The following is an 18,545-nucleotide window of genomic DNA, read 5'->3' on the forward strand; positions in this document are numbered from 1 at the left end:
ATCAGTTATTTTGAAGTTTTGAAATTCTCTGACTTCAAATTACACTGAGAGTGTGATTTCTGCATAGATTTACTTTTTTCTTCTTGTTCTTTGTATTGTTTTGTGAGGAGATACCGAGAGACATTGCCATCAATGTTTTCAGCTACATGGAATTTTATCTTCATTCCTGAAATGTTCAATATAGAATTTAATGTCGAAAGTTATTTGATGTTTTTCTCAGCACTTTCAAAGTACAATTTCACTGCACTGTGGCTTCCATTGTAGGTAGTGAGTAGTCAGTCACCTCCTAGTCTAACTGCTAATTCTTTGAAGTGGATTTCTGTCTGCTTTACTTTTTTTCTCCTCCGTCTATTCCATTCCCTATTTTTAGGGTCAATTCTCCTGGGCATCTCACATCTTTCAGAGGCTAAATCGAAAGCCTATTTGGTCTTGAAAAATTTAGGAGCCATATAATACATAAGTAACTTGGAATTAGTAGTGGTTCGGATATAAAAAACCACCCCCAAAACCCACTACCATCAAGTCGATTCTGACTCATAGCAACCCTACAGGACAGAGTAGAACTGCCCCATAGGGTTTCCAAGGCTGTAAATCTTTATGGAAAGTGACTGCCACACCTTTCTCCCACATAGCAACTGCTCTGTTCAAACCACTGACCTTTCGGTTAGCAGCCAAGCGCTTAACCACTGCACCACCAGGGCTCCTCTGGTTCAGATACAGCAACAAGATACTCCTTCACTTTGGCTTAACCTCAATGACACCTTAACCATACAGCATAATCCATATAATCATAACAATTACTATTTAATCTGTAATCTTTCTACTTGTTTCATCTTAAATTTCCTCACTTGATGTTTTTATTTTCCACCTGCAGCTTTGATTACATTACTACTGCCTCTTCATTGCTTCTAAATGAATCAATAAATTGTCCAACTTTATTTACCTGGAGGCATTCCACTCCATTTAACCCTACTTCCAACTACTATGCCTTCAATCTAATCATGTAAATCTTCTCACCCTTCTGACTTAATCTTCTTCCAGGCTGGCCTTCAAACTTGAATAGCTTTCTACTCAGCATATGCCAGTTTATCTCATTCTTGCTCATCTCTTCTGTATTTATTTATAATGTATTAGGGAATAGGATGCCTTTTGACCCCAGCCAAAAGGCCAAAGAAATAGTATGCTTGCCTTTAACATTCCACTGATTAAATGTAGGTACAAATCGTGATACTAAAGTTAAAATTGGGCTTTATTTGCCAATTTCATTGCTTTTAAATTGTCGGTAATACTTAACGGTGTATTTATCTGAGGTTAGAAATAAATAGCACAGAATCAGTTGCATTCTAACTGCAAGTAAGAGATGAGGACCTACACAGTGGCACTTTTCATAATTTAGTAGTGTATTACCACTGCACATCATGTTTATTTTGCTGAGAACAATCAGTTCCTAGAAATCTGAAAAACTGAAAACAGTAAGTGGATTACTGCTCTTGATTCAGTTATTGGAAAACTCCTGACAGAAATTCAGGAAAATCTTTCAAACTTTGGAGAACCTACCTATAGCCCTTAAGTAAGGCTGTTTTCATTGATGAAGCATAAATACAACTTAATTTCATCTAAAAACAAATATGAAGCATTTGGCAAAATTTAAACTTTACTGCCATCCTACAGACCATCTATTGAACTGTATAATGAAAAACTTCATGGTTTTAAAATTTTTTTTTAGTATTGGTATCTAGAAATTTCTCCTAAAAAAAAAAAACACTATCTGTAAACAGATTTTTGTTTGTTCATATATTTGAAAAACAAAAACTTCCTTTCAAGGAGATCAGGAAACAGAAAAGGAAGGAAAATGACTGTAATTACCATGGGTGTTCAGTTCTAAGCCAAATATGTTGAACCCCTCACTAACATTATTTTTCATTTCATTCCCACTACAATCCTATTTGATATTATTCCTTAATCAGGAGAGAAATCGCAACTCAGAGAAGGTAAGAAACTTGTGCAACACAAGGTCACATAGGAAGCAGGTGGCAAAGCCAGGAATTAATCACAGATTGCTCCAACTTCAAAGTCCCTGCTTGAACCTCTATGCTTCCTCTAGAGCAGAGACACTTTCTTTTTAGAGGAACCAATCACTACTGAAGAATAGCTTATTTCCATTTTCATTTCTCTAGCCTGGGCTATGAGTTCCTTGTCAGCAAGAGCCCGTGTTTCTTATATAACTTTGCTTTCTCGATTCCTACTGGAGTAGCAGGGTCAATAAATTGTTGCTAAATGAAATATGGGGGATATTGACTTCATCATTACTGTGCATAAAAGTGGCAGAACACATTAGTCTAACTGGACCTCACCTGTATAAAGAATAATTTTTTTAACAAATAAGTTTAAAATGAGTACATAAACCTTTCAATGGCCAACTTTGTGGTGTTCCTTGTGGAGTGATTTGATATACATTAATTCAGCTGAGCTATATCCAGAAAGAGGAAGACCCTCAACGAGATGGATTGACACAGTGGCTGCAACAATGGGCTCAAGCATAACAACGATTGTGAGGATGGCACAGGACCCCAATCAGTGTTTCGTTCTGTTGTACACAGGGTCACCATGAATCGGAACTGACACAACGGCACCTAACAACAACAAGACCAGAAAAAAGAACTATCACCACTATATGATATGATTATTTGAAAAACATAGTTTTACTTCGAGTCAATTCATGAAGACAGAAATAATCTGCAAGTGACACCTGTATTCCTAGCCTGGCACTATTTTTCCCCTATAGAATAGAAAAACTAAATATATAACTTTCAAATTAGAACTATAACTTGTTTTGGTCTACTAGTTTTGGTGAAAAAAGATCATGAGACAAAACACAAAGAAAGACAAACATCATAAAATAACTTTTATACAGGATTAGTAGATCTATTTACATATAAAAAAACAGAATGGACCTCATTACAGTTAGATTTCACATATATTACACAGATTGACTTTTTAAAACTACTATTCATCAACTTCACTTAAAGTCCCTTTTAAAAATTTCATTTTGAAGGCACAGTGCATGAAATAAACCCAAAACTGAAGCACTTGAGATGAATGGGTGGTGGTCACACCATGTAAGTAGCTATAGATTGCTATGGAGCTGGGGGGTGTCACTCGGAAAAAATGGAGAAGTGAAAAGTTGATTTTTAATCTGAGTATAAAAAAATACCACGTCATACCTCCAGAAAAACTGCAGCATGGCCAGCAAAGAATGTAGGTAGTACATTCATGTTATGCCATTTATAAAAATCATGATCATATGTATTTACATACTTAATATCCAATTGCCTCAAAAAGGTAACCTACTTTCAAATTTCATAGTATATTCTGTCAAATCAAAATCAACCAGAACAATATTCTGAAAGTCAAGTGGAATGTTAGTTATTGCTAAAAAGTAGGAGAAATGGGTGTTGGGTGAGATTTCTTCACGAACTGGAAATCCAAGTTCAGTTGGCATTAATCAAGAACCCTAATCACCCTACAAAAATCTGGTTTAACTAAAATCAGAAATCCAAAGAGTTATCAGTTGGTAGGCAGAAAATTATTGAACATCAACCATAGTGGGATTTTTAGTAATAACAATAAAGCAAAGTATAGGGGACATGCCGAGTTGCCACGGTTGAAAACAATTCCACCAGAGAACCATAACATAGGATATGATTACAGCATTCATAGTCAAGAATTCTTTAATACCACAGGGACAAAACCTGGCACAAGTGCATTTCTGGAAACAAGATAAAATTATTTAATGCTGAGAATAAATGTAAATGAAGGATCAAGTCATGATTACTGAATAACCTGGTGTTAAGCGCAGGAACACAATAAACTCAGGCATTATTTGTCAACTCATAATTAGCTTTTACGTTCAATATTCACTAATTTAGCAAGCCCCATTCAGGTGAAATTCACCAAAGATTAACCAATCAATCACACTGGGCCAAACAGACAATACATTTCTTTTCTGGAGGGTGATTAAGTTCCAAGGCAAATTCTCTTCAGTCAGAATTTCAAGCATTCCTCAAATGGACAGGATGCCAATCACTATCCAAGTACTCAGCAAAATACATCAGAACTGAAGGGTCCTTTCTTCAGAAATTACTTGGGCCCATCTTACTGAACTATATAATCAGTACAAAAACATTTACACAAGCAGACACTTTGAGCATCACCTCTTCAATCACTTTGATTTTATTAAGGAGCCGGGAGGGAAGAAGGCTTACAAAATGATCACCAGGACAAAAACCATGCCTTGTGAGTAAAGAAAGGCACAATCCAGATTTGGGCAAATTTCTTAATACTGTAATACTTACTTGCCTCCATGACTCCAAGGAAATGGAAAGCCTCTAGGAGAAACACTGAAGAAATGCATTTCCCATCCCATATGGCTTCAATGTCTAGGCAGTTAATGTGATCTAATCTAACTAGATTAGATCCACAAATAACAGATAAAGCAGGGCTGAGAACACAGACAAAGCAGGGCTGAGAACACAGACTTAGTAGTCATGGATCCTGTACATTCATGTTAATAGGTAACACCAGTTGAGAAGGCCTTGTTTTCCAGCACAATGCATTATTTAGAAATTCACTAAAGAGTCAAGAATTATAGCAGAGTTTGGTTTTCTTTTCAGGAAAAATTACTAAAAGAACCAATGGCATGTTTGTTTCTAAACAAATTTTACACATGCTTAAAAGGCAAGACCTCCAGCCACTGAGATGTACAGTTAAAGAATGTTTAATTTAAGAGAGAAATTTAAAAGGTATCCTCCAGTGAAGACCAATATTATAAAGTAAAGGCTGTCACATCAACTTTGCTTCATTTCTAGCAGAAATGTCCCAAGCAAAGCAGCCACTTTTAGGCTCCTTGTGGGTTTAGCACTCTTAAAAATAAAGCTGAAAAAGAGCAATACCACCACACTACCCCCTTAAAGAAAACATAAAGTATTATTAGGAGAAATGAAGTCATGTCTATTTCATTAACTATCAGCACCCTACAAACTCTGTTCTGTGTATGTGGTGGTGGGAGAGGGAGGCGGCAAAGGCTCAGAATTTAGAGTTGCTAATATCACGATTAACAATAGAATGGTTTAACTTTGAACCACTCAAATTTATCATAGATACTAAGAAGTGTCATGACCTCATTAGGCCTGCTAACCCAAATCTCTTTTTATAAGCCACTTTAGATGCATGCCACACAAAACTTCGTTGAATGGCCTAGGTGGTGGTAAACCATTCTACATGAAGGCTTTGGGATGACTGATACATTACTGGATATAGAATACAATTTGAAAAGATGAGAGGAAGTTTTTCAATCTCCTGATTTAGTACAAGTTAAGCAGCAACTTGGCTGTTAAAACATTCAAAGGTATTAAACCATTAGATCATTGGCAAAACTCATACTAACAAAAAGCCATAATTTTCATTGAACACCATGATTCAACAGACATAATAAAATGACATCTTTCAGGCCTTTGCAATAACAGTGATACATCACACGGCAGTCCATAGCTTATTTTTTTTTTTTTTTTTAATGGAGGGAGCCATATCTAAATGCTTTCCACTGAATTTTTAACAGAATTGGTTTCTCAAAAAGAGACTGTCAGATGAAATTCAGGACAAAGAAATCAATCACTTGCAGAGGCCTTTGTGAACAAGACTGGCCAATCTATTTCACAATGAGTATGATATTTCAGGCTTGGGCTGGAGCATGAAGTGTAGGTATTTCATGTTCAAACGTAGGTTAAGAATGTGCAAGTAGGTCTCTTCCATACTTCCAGATGTTTTCAGTAGGATTCAGATCTTGTAGATTGCTGGGCATCTGAAAACCATAAGTGTACAACATAGAAAAAGGTTCAAATTTAGGAAATATTAAAGAATTAGGCATCCCTAGCATAAACTAGTGCTTCACAATAAAAGCAGCAGCACCTGTGGGTTTTTACCGAGTTAAAAGATAGGCAACATGAGTTTTAGCTGTTGCTAGTTCTCTCTCTCAGCTCCATTCAAATGGACATTTAGATTTTTCACAACAAAGTCAACAGGTTCTCCCTTAAAATGGAGAGGTTTAGAACTTTGCTAAACCTTACAAGAGAGGTAGTGAAATCCTGCTTAGAGCACAGCCCACCAGTTCTGATCTAGCCTTGGAACAGGTAGAAAGCCAAAGCGGAAGCCCATTTATTCATTTCTTAATGTTATATATGTTTAAAAATCAATTCAGCCTCCATTAAACCTGAATAATAAGAGAAACTCCAGCTGTATAATAACCAGAGAAAAGTACTCCTCAATAGGTTGAGAAAACTCGAGTTTTTAAAGCTTTATGTCAAATTCTGACTGCTGTCCCTGCCTTAATGTTGCTGGATTCTTTTGGCCATTTAACATAAAGAAAAAAAGCTAAAGCCACTAGCAAACACCTGATGTGCGAAATACAACATCCACTAGATGGCTTATGCAGTTATTACATAAGCTCCAAACAGCTCATCTTTAAATTAAAAAGAAAAACAAAGTGGCTGTCCCATCTCTGCTGCATAAATAGAAATCAGATATTTTCTTAAAAGGTAAGAGTACTTTAAGGAAGAGAAGTTCAAAACTGCCAACCAAATTCACGAGAATACAAATTTAGCAAGTTAACTTCCCAAAGCTCTTTGAAGAAGCAAGACAGTCTCTCTTCTTAACGCAGTGTCTCCCAAGGGGAACTGTAATTTCGCTTGGTACTTATGATGGGAGATGTGCACAGTTGTGTGTTTCAATGTTTGCTAGAATATAAGGTTTCCTCTTCAGTGTCCGTTTCATCCTGGAACTCGTGGCTTAAGAGGGATTTCTTTGAGCCAGTTGACATCATGCGAATTTCATCTTCATACTCATCGTGATGCTGCCTGAGCCGATGAAAGCCATCCTTGTGTCTGTTAGACTTGATTGAGCAGATGCACCAAATAATGCAAGCTGTTAGGATCAATGCTGACATGGTGGCGCCTGCCAAACAATAACCATCATGTGAGTGGCGCTCTACTTCAAGGATATAAAAAGATAGCAATTTACGATGGCAATTTTAAAATATGCCCTCGTTTTATTTTTATTTCATGCATTTGAAACAACCTTTTATTATTATAGAAGCAGTACATGTACAGTATGCAAAATTAGAAAACACAGATATGCAAAAATACCAACAATTAAAAACAGTCCACATCTTCACACTTCTATTACCCAGAGATCACCTTTAATAACCCTAGTGCATATTTCCGGAGATCTTTCGTTATGCATATGTAACAAGTATTTTTTTTCTTTTCCCACAATGAAATTACACTGTACCTACTGTTCTGCAATCTGTTTTTTTTTTTCAATTAATAAATTCTACTTTTCTTTTCCAGTAAATTTTCATCTCATCCAAAACCCCTCATTTATTTTAAATATTTCCACATGAAAATAGGAATCTTAGTAACATAAATAATAATAAAATTGTAATAAATTTCACAACAGCTAATGAATGGCAGAGCCAGATTTAAACTACGGCTGAGTCCTGGATGCTGTATTTTTAACCACTAAGTTATTCACACTTCATCTCGTTCAAGCTAAGAATAAACCCTCCACAACAGGCTCTAGGATTTGTCCATGTTTCCAATATATCACTCTCTTTCAGCTGAGGACCTCTCCCTTACACACCATTAAATAAAACTTGGGTATTTTTCCAGAAGTCCAAATTGCACTTAGAAATGAACCAAAGTTCTTTGTGTCAAATAGTGATATAAACAGTATTTGTTATTTTAGCACCTATTTTTTTCCCTCCTAACCTTTCAGTAATTTAAGCAACGGCACAAATTAACCACGAGGAAAACAAGTATTTCCTCCTTCCTGGATCCTGGAAAAACGGAACTAAAATAAATTAAAGTCCAAGGAACTTAAGACCTTAATATAAAGCAAATCATTCATTCAACAACTATTCATTAAGCCCCACTATGTAGGAACCAGGGTTCTAGGCTCTGGGGATACAAGTAAACTCTTATTTGTATAGAGCTTATGTTTAGTGGGAGTCCCTGGGTGGCACAAACAGTTAAGTGCTCCATTACCAACTAAAAGGTTGGCGGTTTGAACCCATCCAGAGACGCCCTGGAAGACAGGCCTGGCAATCTGCTTCCAAAAGGTCACAGCCTTGAAATCCCCATGGAGCACTTCTACTTTGCACGCTAGGGATTGCCACGAGTTGGAAATGACTTGACAGCAATTAACAATGATATGTTTTAGTAGGAGAGATTGAATATACAAAAATAAGTGAATAAGTATATATTACAGTGTCAGTGGTAAGTACTCTAATGGAAGCAAGTTGGGTGGAGACAGTGACAGGGGTAGTATTTTAGCTAGAGTAATCAGAGAAGACCTCTCTGTGGGGGTGACATTTGACTACAGCCCTGAAAAAATGAGGGGGCAAGCCATGAGAACATATGGAAGAACAGTGTTCCAGGAAAATCAGGTTTAGATAAGGAGACATTAGAAGAAAAGTGATTAGCTTCAGGTGATTAAGGACGTGATCCATCCTCAAACAAATGTCAAGACTGGTTTTACCTTCAACTACTAAAAACTAAGATTTCTTTACCTGATACAGTTACCACAAGCTCCCTTGGCAAACCAAATATCCGGTTATCTGTGTCAAAGACTATTACCACAGAACTAGCTGCATCATGATGCACAAAGACCTAGAAGGATAAAGTGTCAGAGTTATGAAAAAGTTCACTTAAGTATATTGTGTTCCTGCTACATTCCTATGCCTTTATAGCAACCAAGGAGATGATTCATTGTCATCTAAAGTAAACAAAAAGCTGTAAAAGTTTCCTTTCTGTTACCAAAGATAACATAATCAAGAGGTAGTCACACTTTTTAAAATTTCTTTATACCCCTCAAGCTTTCTAACAAAAGTTTGAAAATAAAATAGAAGTACTATTAAACATACCAATTTACAGGATGCAATTCAATTTGAGTTTCTTACCTGCGAATGTTGTTGCTGGTATCCATCAGCAATAGCATTGATGTTATGGAAACCTGGGGCTAACAGTACATGGAAATAGCCTCCCTCTTTTGTGTGTACTTTTATTCCTTCATTGAGTACAATGACTGCTTTAGAGACTGGTTTTCCACTCTTATCTTTAACAAATCCATGAACTCCCTTGTGAACCTGAAAAAGTGTTTAAAATATAAAAATATGTTTCATGATGCCAGGTATTCTAGAGTCAGTAGCTTGAGGAGGGACAAAAAAAGAAACAAGATTGGCTTATTCCTCCCTCCCAACTCTGATCTCGTTTGTCACTCATTCACTGCTTCAGAGTCATAGAGGTAGAGAGACGAGAGAAAAGAGAACTTGACAGAGCCAAAGCCTAAGGTGTTAGAACCAAATCCTTTGATGCCTTCAGTGATTTCCCTTCCACCACAGTTCCCTGCCGCAGTAACTTTGTCAAATTAAAGAACCTGCAACAGTCGCAAGGCCAAATTACCTGTATTACAGCAGATTCCAGATTTATGAACTCATGGCATCTACTCAGGAATATAAAATGATCAGAACTCTCCTATTTATATAAATTTAAAGTAAATAATAGTAATTTTTTGGTAAGAGATTAAGAAAATGTTCTGATAAGATTTTCATTGAACATATTTCTGGGGTTTGCTTGTAGTTAAAAAGGAAAGACCTACCTCTACTAACATGCTAAGAAGAGACTTTTTATTTTCTGCCCACAAGGAAGGGAGTTGTGCTGCAGTAGGGAAGTAGCAGCAGCTTGTGTACACTGTGATTTCTGGACAGTGGCCATAGGTGACACTATAATCCTGGAATATAAAATTCAAAAACAAATGTAAGAAAATAAATAAGTAAAAGTACCGTTTTATAATGCAACAAAAGGAATAAATGGAATAAAAAGAAAACTTGGGTGATGTAAACAAAAAATTTCTAAAGTACTTCATGGCAAATATGAATAAACCACTCTGTATTATAATCAGTTACAAATGTGACAGCTCCTAACAGATGGTGAGTCCTTTGAGGACAGAGACTATGTCTAATTTATATTTTCAGTGCTTCCCACAGCGTGTGGCAGGTAGAGGGGGTTTGTTAGGGTTTGTTGGATAAATGAATGAATGAATAAGCACATACAGAGGGCCAGCTTCCCTCTAAACCCTGGAACTTCACTGCTGTTCTTGGATGCGTGGAGGTAGAAGTATGGGACCTGCCCTCTGATACCCTCAACCGGGAGCTTGCTGGTGACAACAGACACTGCCCGCAGTATAGCATTTATCCAGGCACAGGAAGTCTGTGTGGACAGGTTAAAAAACTTAACTTGCCATCTTTTCCCCAAAACCTGTTCTTTTTTCTGACCTTCCTAACTCAGTTAATGCCATTAACTCATTTTCTCACAGACCTGAAATCTTTTGTCTCTGACTTCTCTATCATCCCATGCTGTTGTTGTTGTTAGGTGCCATCGAGTTGGTTCTGACTCAGCGACCTTATGTACAACAGAAAGAAACACTGCCCAGTCCTGCGCCATCCTCACAATTGTTGTTATGCTTAAGCCCACTGTTGCAGCCACTGTGTCAGTCCATCTCATTGAGGGTCTTCCTCTTTTTCTGCTGACCCTCTACTTTACCAAGCATGATGTCCTTCTCCAGGGGCTGATCCCTTCTGATAACACGCCCAAAATATGTAAGATATAGTCTCATCATCCTTGCTTCTAAGGAGCATTCTGGTTGTACTTCCTCCAAGACAGATTTGTTCGTTCTTTTGGCAGCCCATGGTATATTCAATATTCTTCTCTAACACCACAATTCAAAGGCGTCAATTCTTCTTCAGTCTTCCTTATTCATTGTCCAGCTCTCACGTGTATATGAGGCGACTGAAAACTCCATGGCTAGAGTCAGGCACACCTTAGTCTTCAAGGTAGCATCTTTGCTTTTCAACACTTTAAAGAGGTTTTTTGTGGCAACTTTGTTCAATGCAATGTGTCTTTTGATTTCTTGACTGCTGCTTCCACTGGTGTTGATTGTGGATCCAAGTGAAATGAAATCCTTGACAACTTCAATCTTATCTCCATTTATCATGATGTTGCTTATTGGTCCAGTTGTGAGGATTTCTGTTTTCTTTATGTTGAGGTGTAATCCATACTGAAGGATGTGGTCTTTGATCTTCATTAGTAAGTGCTTCAAGTCCTTTTCACTTTCAGCAAGCAAAGTTGTGTCATCTGCAATAATGTAGGTTGTTAATGAGTCTTCATCCAATCCTGATGCCCCATTCTTCTTCATATAGTCCCACTTCTCGGATTATTTGCTCAGCATACAGGTTGAATAAGTATGGTGAAAGGATACAACCCTGACGCACACCTTTCCTGACTTTAAACCACGCAGTATTCCCTTGTTCTGTTGGAACGACTGCCTCTTGATCTATGTACATGTTCTTCATGAGCACAATTAAGTGTTCTGGAATTTCTGCTCTTTGCAATGTTATCCATAATTTGTTATGGTCCACACAGTCGAATGCCTTTGCATAGTCAATAAAACATAGGTAAATATCTTTCTGGTATTCTCTGCTTTCAGCCAAGATCCATCTGACATCAGCAGCGATATCCCTGGTTCCATGTCCTCTTCTGAATCCTGCTTGAATTTCTGGCAGTTCCATCAATGTACTGCTGCAACCACTTTTGAATGATCTTCAGCAAAATTTTACTTGTGTGTGATATTAATGACACTGTTCGATAATTTCAGCATTCTGTTGGATCACCTTTCTTTGGAATGGGTACAAATATGGGTCTCTTCCAGTTGGTTGGCCCGGTAGCTCTCTTTTAAATTTCTTGGCATAGACGAGTGAGCACTTCCAGTGCTGTATCTGTTTGTTGAAACATCTCAGTTGGTATTCTGTCAATTGCTGGAGTCCTGTTTTTTACCAATGCCTTCAGTGCAGCTTGGACCTCTTCCTTCAGTACCATTGGTTCTTGATCATATGCTACCTCCTGAAATGGCTGAATGTCCACCAATTCTTGGTATAATGACTCTGTATTCCTTCCATCTTCTTTTGATGCTTCTTGCATAGTTTAATATTTTCCCTGTAGAATCCTTCAATATTGCAACTTGAGGCTTGAATTTTTTCTTCAGTTCTTTCAGCTTAAGAAATGCCAAGTGTGTTCCTCCCTTTTGGTTTTCCATTTCCAGGTCTTTGCACATGTCATTATAATACTTTACTTTGTCTTCTCAAGCTGCCCTTTGAAATCGTCTGTTCAGCTCTTCTACTTCATCATTTCTTCCTTTTGCTTTGGCTACTCGATGCTCAAGAGCAACTTTCAGAGTCTCTTCTGACATCCATTTTGGTCTCTTCTTTCTTTCCTGTCTTTTTAATGACTTCTTGCTTTCTTCATGTGTGATGTCCTTCATGTCATTCCACAACTCGTCTAGTCTTCGGTCATTAAGTGTTCAATGCATCAAATCTATTCTTGAGATGGTCTCTAAATTCAGGTGGGATATAATCAAGGTCAAATTCTCGTCAATTCTGCCTCTATGATATTTCTGAAACTTCATCCCTTGACTCCACTCCCACTGCTACTAACCTAGAAGAGGCCTTCATTACTTCTCGTCTAGACTATTCTAAACCAGTCTCGTCACATCACAGTCTCTCCTTCCTATGATCTATCTTAACTTACTGTTAAGAGATTGATTTTCCCATAACACAACTCAGATTATGTCACTATATCCCTGCTCAAAAATCTTTGGTGGCTTCCCATTCCTTAGTAAAATAAGGCACTCAATGTCCAAATCCATTCTTGTCTTTCACTGCTCTCCATTATATTTCACATTCTAATTAAACTAGACTGCTCATTGACCTCTGTCCTTACTGCTTATTTCTGGAATGTCCTGCCTCACCATCTCTGTATCCCAAATGCCACCTCCTCTATTATGAGAGGGTTATATCCCTGACTAGGGGTAACCTTTCCTGTCTTTGATTTCTCATGGCATATTAAGAGTTGCTCTCTTTTAGATCAAATCAATCAATTCTGTAACATAGTTATTTGTAAAATGGGCTGGGGATATATTTTATTTATCACTATATTCCATATAGCAAAGCGCCTCACACGTATTAAGTTCTTAGTAAATAAAGAAAGGTGGGAAGGCAGGCAGAAATGGGCATGAAGTCAATTTTCTGGTTGCCCATGTGAATGGACCAGTTAACCACTCCTTTGCTACAACTCTTGACTAATTTGAAGTGGATGGACAACCAATTAAAATGCTGTCAGAGGTTAATTTAAGGGCTATACATGTTAAGAAAGCCACAAAGCAGATACCATCCCATTTTTATATCAGAAAAGTCACCTATTCTTTCACTCAATGGGCAATATTCGTAATTCCATTCTCACTGTGCTCTATAAAGCATACCTTCATGCTGCCCAGGTGACTGTGCCATTCTGCTCCACGCATTACTCCCCCTGGAATATTCTCATCTATAAAAACATTGAGGGATGTAGGATTAACAAGACAATAAGACAAGACTTTCCTCCCAAACAACAACAAAAGATAGGAAAATAGCTACCTGATTTATTTGGGCAACTGGGCTGACCCATGTGCATCGATGGATGATTATTTGCATAAAGAGATGCCAAATGCTTCAGAGTCTCTTTGTTTTCCACTACAAAAATAATAATAATAATAATAATTCAGAAGTCAGTGGAGAAACCCAAAAGACTTTCTTCAAGTTCAACTTCATGAATACAAAAGTCATCTTCCTCTCCTTCAAGTAAATCTTACACCCCACCCAAGTTTACTGAAGAGTTAATACAATTAACCACATAGTTCTGTTTAGCCCAAGGTAATCAGACTAAGAAGATGAACATCTTCCTCATATTAAAGGGTACTAATAGTGAGTTTATATAACAGGGTACCATACTAAAATACAAACTTGTTTTGATATAGGCTTTACTACATTTCTGAGCCACTGTGACCTAACAACAATATTCCTCATAAGCCAAATTGCTCATAACTATATACAATGGCTCTAGAGAGATTCAACAAGCAACTGTTTGATTTGCCATAAGGTGAAACCAATCAGTCCAAGTTTAGAGAAGGGGAAGGCAACTCAATAGTGTAAATATTTGGATATATATGGGTTTGTTGAGGGCAGGCACTGTGTATTCCCAATGTCTATGAGCATAATTGCTCAATAAATGCTTGGGAACTAAATTGAACAGATGTGACAAGACGGCTAGATGCAACAAACCTAGGCCATGAATAGATCTGACCTCTTTCCTCCAAGTAACTGTCTGAATTCTGTTTATGCATGTATAATATTCTTAGGCTGGTTATTTGCTCATGGAGTGTGCTCAAATACTCATCATTTAAATAAATTTATAAGAAACATTACCCAATTGGAATTTCCTATCTAAGCTTAAAGACCATACATGTAAAATGACATTCTACATACCTGTCTGTACTGGCTTGTCATATGGGTATGTGACCAGCACAGAACCACCATCTAAAGCAACAGAAAGACTGAAGTCCTGTTTTTGAATCAAATTTTCAATGATGGCTTTAGTCTCAGGCTGGGAAGCATTATCTAAAAAAATAGAAATGTCAATATACAATATCAAGTTTCAAAATATTAGTGAGTAGCTAAGAACATATAACCTGTACACAATCAAAACACTAACTTAACAAAATTTGTAGATAAACACTTTATTTCTCCAAAAGCCATTATCTCAAGCAAAAAAAGATACATTCTAGAAGGTAGATTATTCTGAGTTTTACATACTTCAGGATTAATGTGTCTACGTTAATAACTCTAGGCAAGTTTAAGAAAATTCTTACTGGAAAACAAGGATATGGACATATCTTCCTTTAAAAAATAATTAAGGGGATATACAATCTATCTGTGAAAGAAAATAAGATTTTCAAAAAGCAAGGTGTTTTCTGTAGCACTGTTTATAAGACTGAAAAACTCACAACAAACTAAATGTACCTCAGTAGGAAAACAGTTGAATAAACTAAAGTATTGCCATACATTAATGACATATTAAGATGCAATAATAAAAATGTTGGAGATCCCTAAGTACTGAAATGGAAAGACGACAATGGTATACTCAATGGAAAAAAGTCGCAGAACAATATGTATAGTTGATGATCCCATTTAGGTAAACAATAAACAAGCCCCTCAAATCAACAAGCACATATTTATTTTGTGTGTGTGTAACATATATGACAGGTAGAGGAACAGAAATCTCTATACTACTAGTGATGGAACACCTCAGTAGCAATGATTGAATTTCTTAGAAAGAACTTTCATTATTTTCATAAATGAAAAAGGAAAAATACTCAAAAAGTTTTCTGGATGTCTGTATTCATTTATACCTCATATATATATCCTAAAAAAGAAAGTACCCCCATTATTCGTCTACAAAATAGAATCAACCAATCTCCTAGCAAAGAGAAATAAATTAAGTGTCTACAAAGTGCTAATAGTCTAAAAATTAGTCTTACTTGTGAAGTCTGTATCCAAGTCTTTTCCATGAGCATTTGTTTGTCCTGTCTTTGAAGTACAGTCTTTCTCTTGTGCTCTCTCTCGCCCGTCTGGATTTAGGGAAGGAACAATCACAATTCTAGTCCTGTCAATCAACTAAAACAGAAACAGAAATTAACGAGTTTATTAGCTCTATGTGGAATCAGTAGGTACCCTCCCATGCCTCAAACAGAAAGTCATTATTGTTTGTTGTAAAAAGAGACTTAAAAGGAAGAACTAAAAGAAAAAATTCTCTCTTGCTCCAAATTCCTAGAGACCTCCTGGTGACTTAGAACAGTGATGGGCAAGCTACTGTCTGCAAGCCAAATCCAGCCTGCTGCCGGCTACTGTATATAAAGTTTTATTGGCACAAAGTCATGCTCATTTACTGATAAATGACTGCTTTCCTGCTATAACGGCAGAGTTGAGTAACTGCAACACAGAATGTTTGCCCCACAAGTCTAAAATATATGCTATCTGGCCCTTTGCAGAAAAAATTTGCTAATCATTGGCTTTGAACAATAACAACAGTGAGACTAAATTTTCAAGATCACAATCAAGAAGTATAATCTGAAAAATGGCAATGTTTGTTTGGGAACAATGAGACACAAGAGTTGAAATCAGCATGTCCAAAATCAACAACAAAAACTGAGGTGGGATATCTGCCTTACCCACAATAATTTCTCCTCCAGATGTATTAATATCTACATATGTGGCATGAATGAACTAGTTTCTGATATGTCATCCTACATTTTTTATAATAGTAAATCAGACTAAATGATCCACTGATTTATTTACTCGGATGAAATAATCTATAAATTGAAAATAATTGAGAGCCTTTAATTCATTGGTTCTTAAATCTCGCCCCTGCTGGAGATGTATTTCTAAAGTACACACGCTTGAGCTTCACCACAGACTTACTGAATCAGAATCTCTGGTCATGTGAATCTGAGCATATGTATTTTTTCTTAAGCTCTACAGGTAATTTGGACCTTTGGCTCAAAACAAATAGCAGTCTAAAGTGATCTAGTCTTATTCTAACTGTTCATACCCAATCAGACCTGTGGGGCAAATTCTGATAAACTAGGAGTTTAGAGATTCCCAGTAGGCGTTTTACCTAGGACACACAGTCATTTATGGGTGGCATCAGTAGGTTGCAATTCTGACTAAACATTAGGAATACTGATGCCTTTAGGGTGGGGCTCAGGTATCAGTATTTAGTCTGATTTAAGTTCATCTCACCTAATCGTGACATCGATTCTTTCCAAATTTCTTTTCAGGGAGGCCAAGCCCTGGTGGCACAGTGGTTAACCTTTTGGCTGCTAACCAAAAGGTTAGCGGTTCAAATCCACCAGCCGCTCCTTGGAAACCCTATGGGGCAGTTCTACTCTGTCCTATAGGGTCGCTATCAGTAGGAATCCATTTGATCGCAACGAGTTTGGTTTTTTTTTTGTGGTATGGTATAACTAAACAGCACGGGCTTTAAAGTGAGACACCCTTGCATTTAAATCCCAGTTTTACCACGTACTAGCTGTGTAACCTATAAGTTATGCAATGTCTGCTTCAGAATCCACATCTGTAAAATGGAGACATGTAATAATTATTAGAGTTGAGGAATATATTAATGATGTATGTAAAGTACCAAGTATAGCACCTGGCACACAGTAAACACACAACAAATATTAGTTCTCTCCCTCTTTCCTAAGTTCAATGGAGACAGTGCCAGTTAGCGAGTGTCCTAGAAGACTGCACACTCTTTCTTCATTTCTCTGAGACATCACAGAACTAGACTGGATAATCCAGACCAAGCCTCTGGATCAAAATTAGTTCTTTTCTGCAGTCATGGTTGGCTAAAGTAGACAATGCCATATTGCTTTGTCTAGAATTTCTTAGCAGCCAAGACGTCCAATTTGTATTTATTACGTGAGAAGAAAAATCTATTTGTCTTCCACTACATTTTTCAATGCAGTGTCCCAGTTTTAAGTCACTGGGGATAGAAATCCCTAAAGTGAGAATGTACAGACTGTGAGTAGAAGTTTTAGAAAGAAAACTTGGCTATCACTGTATTTTTATGCAAATAACATGCACCTTCTGTGTTTGTTTGCCGGCCACGCCCTGCAAATCTTTAGTATTTTTCTCGTCTATGCTTCTTAGTTTATACAAAGAAACAATAGAAAGAGATTATTGACAATGAGTATGTACGAAGATGGTCCATTATAAACTTTTAAAGGGTAAAGTTTGTAATGCACTGAAAGTGCCTTTGTGTAAAACCTAACAAGGAATTAAGAATTTTTTAAAAGGCACCTTGATATCAACATATCACTGGTATTTTTTTCCTTTTAAAGCATGTCAAAACGGGCTATTCTCTTACTTGGGTAACAGCTGGATTCTTTTTGTAGTTCAGGCAGAGAAATTCTGCCAGAGCCAAAAGCAGTTCAGTTCCAACTGGAGCATTTCCATGGATACCAGCAACAAAACGAATCTTTGGTTCTTCAGGCTCAGATACATTGGGCTTATTGGAGATTTCAAGGGACCAAATGTGACGATATTCAGCACTCTGTCCCAAACTTTCAAAAACCAGAAGCAAAAGGTCAGCAAGTAATTCACACATTATGTTGATGTCGACTTATGGACTTAAAAAAAGAAAATAAACACAGCTTGCTGGGCCCCACCCCCCAGAATTTCTGGGGCTGTTGTTGTCAGCTGTCATCAAGTCGACCCCCAACTCATGTGTTACAGAGCAGAACTGCTCCACAGGGTTTTCTTGGCTATGATCTTTATGGAAGCAGTTCTCCAGGCCCTTCTTCCATGGAGCTGCTGGGTGAGTTCAAACCACCAATCTTTAGGTTAGCAGCTGATTGCAAACCTCTTGCACCACAGGTCTGGGATAGGGCCTGAGAATTTGCATGTCTAACAAGTTCCCAGGTGGTGCTTCTGCTGCTGGTCCATAGACTACACTTTGAAGACCACCGAGTTAGATCAAAAGAGTGATGTAAAGTTAGCGGGG

At 37.3% G+C, this 18,545-nt stretch overlaps 1 protein-coding gene across 1 annotated transcript in view; it reads right to left on the reverse strand.

Annotated features, from left to right (window-relative positions):
- Positions 1–5,550: 5,550 nt before the first annotated feature.
- The window catches only part of CPD (carboxypeptidase D), a 69,147-nt gene continuing 56,152 nt past the window's right edge, over positions 5,551–18,545 (reverse strand). The window contains exons 13-21 of the mRNA XM_004376175.2: positions 17,910–18,105; positions 15,520–15,655; positions 14,468–14,599; positions 13,580–13,675; positions 13,426–13,490; positions 9,712–9,843; positions 9,014–9,199; positions 8,624–8,723; positions 5,551–7,008 (exon numbers count right to left, since the gene is read on the reverse strand). Of these exons, the coding sequence (XP_004376232.1) occupies positions 6,782–7,008; positions 8,624–8,723; positions 9,014–9,199; positions 9,712–9,843; positions 13,426–13,490; positions 13,580–13,675; positions 14,468–14,599; positions 15,520–15,655; positions 17,910–18,105 (1,270 nt within the window). The 3' untranslated portion in view covers positions 5,551–6,781. The remainder of the gene's footprint in view (positions 7,009–8,623; positions 8,724–9,013; positions 9,200–9,711; positions 9,844–13,425; positions 13,491–13,579; positions 13,676–14,467; positions 14,600–15,519; positions 15,656–17,909; positions 18,106–18,545) is intronic.

This window comes from Trichechus manatus, unplaced genomic scaffold, assembly GCF_000243295.1.
Source record: "Trichechus manatus latirostris isolate Lorelei unplaced genomic scaffold, TriManLat1.0 scaffold00040, whole genome shotgun sequence".
In the NCBI taxonomy this organism is placed as follows: domain Eukaryota; kingdom Metazoa; phylum Chordata; class Mammalia; order Sirenia; family Trichechidae; genus Trichechus; species Trichechus manatus.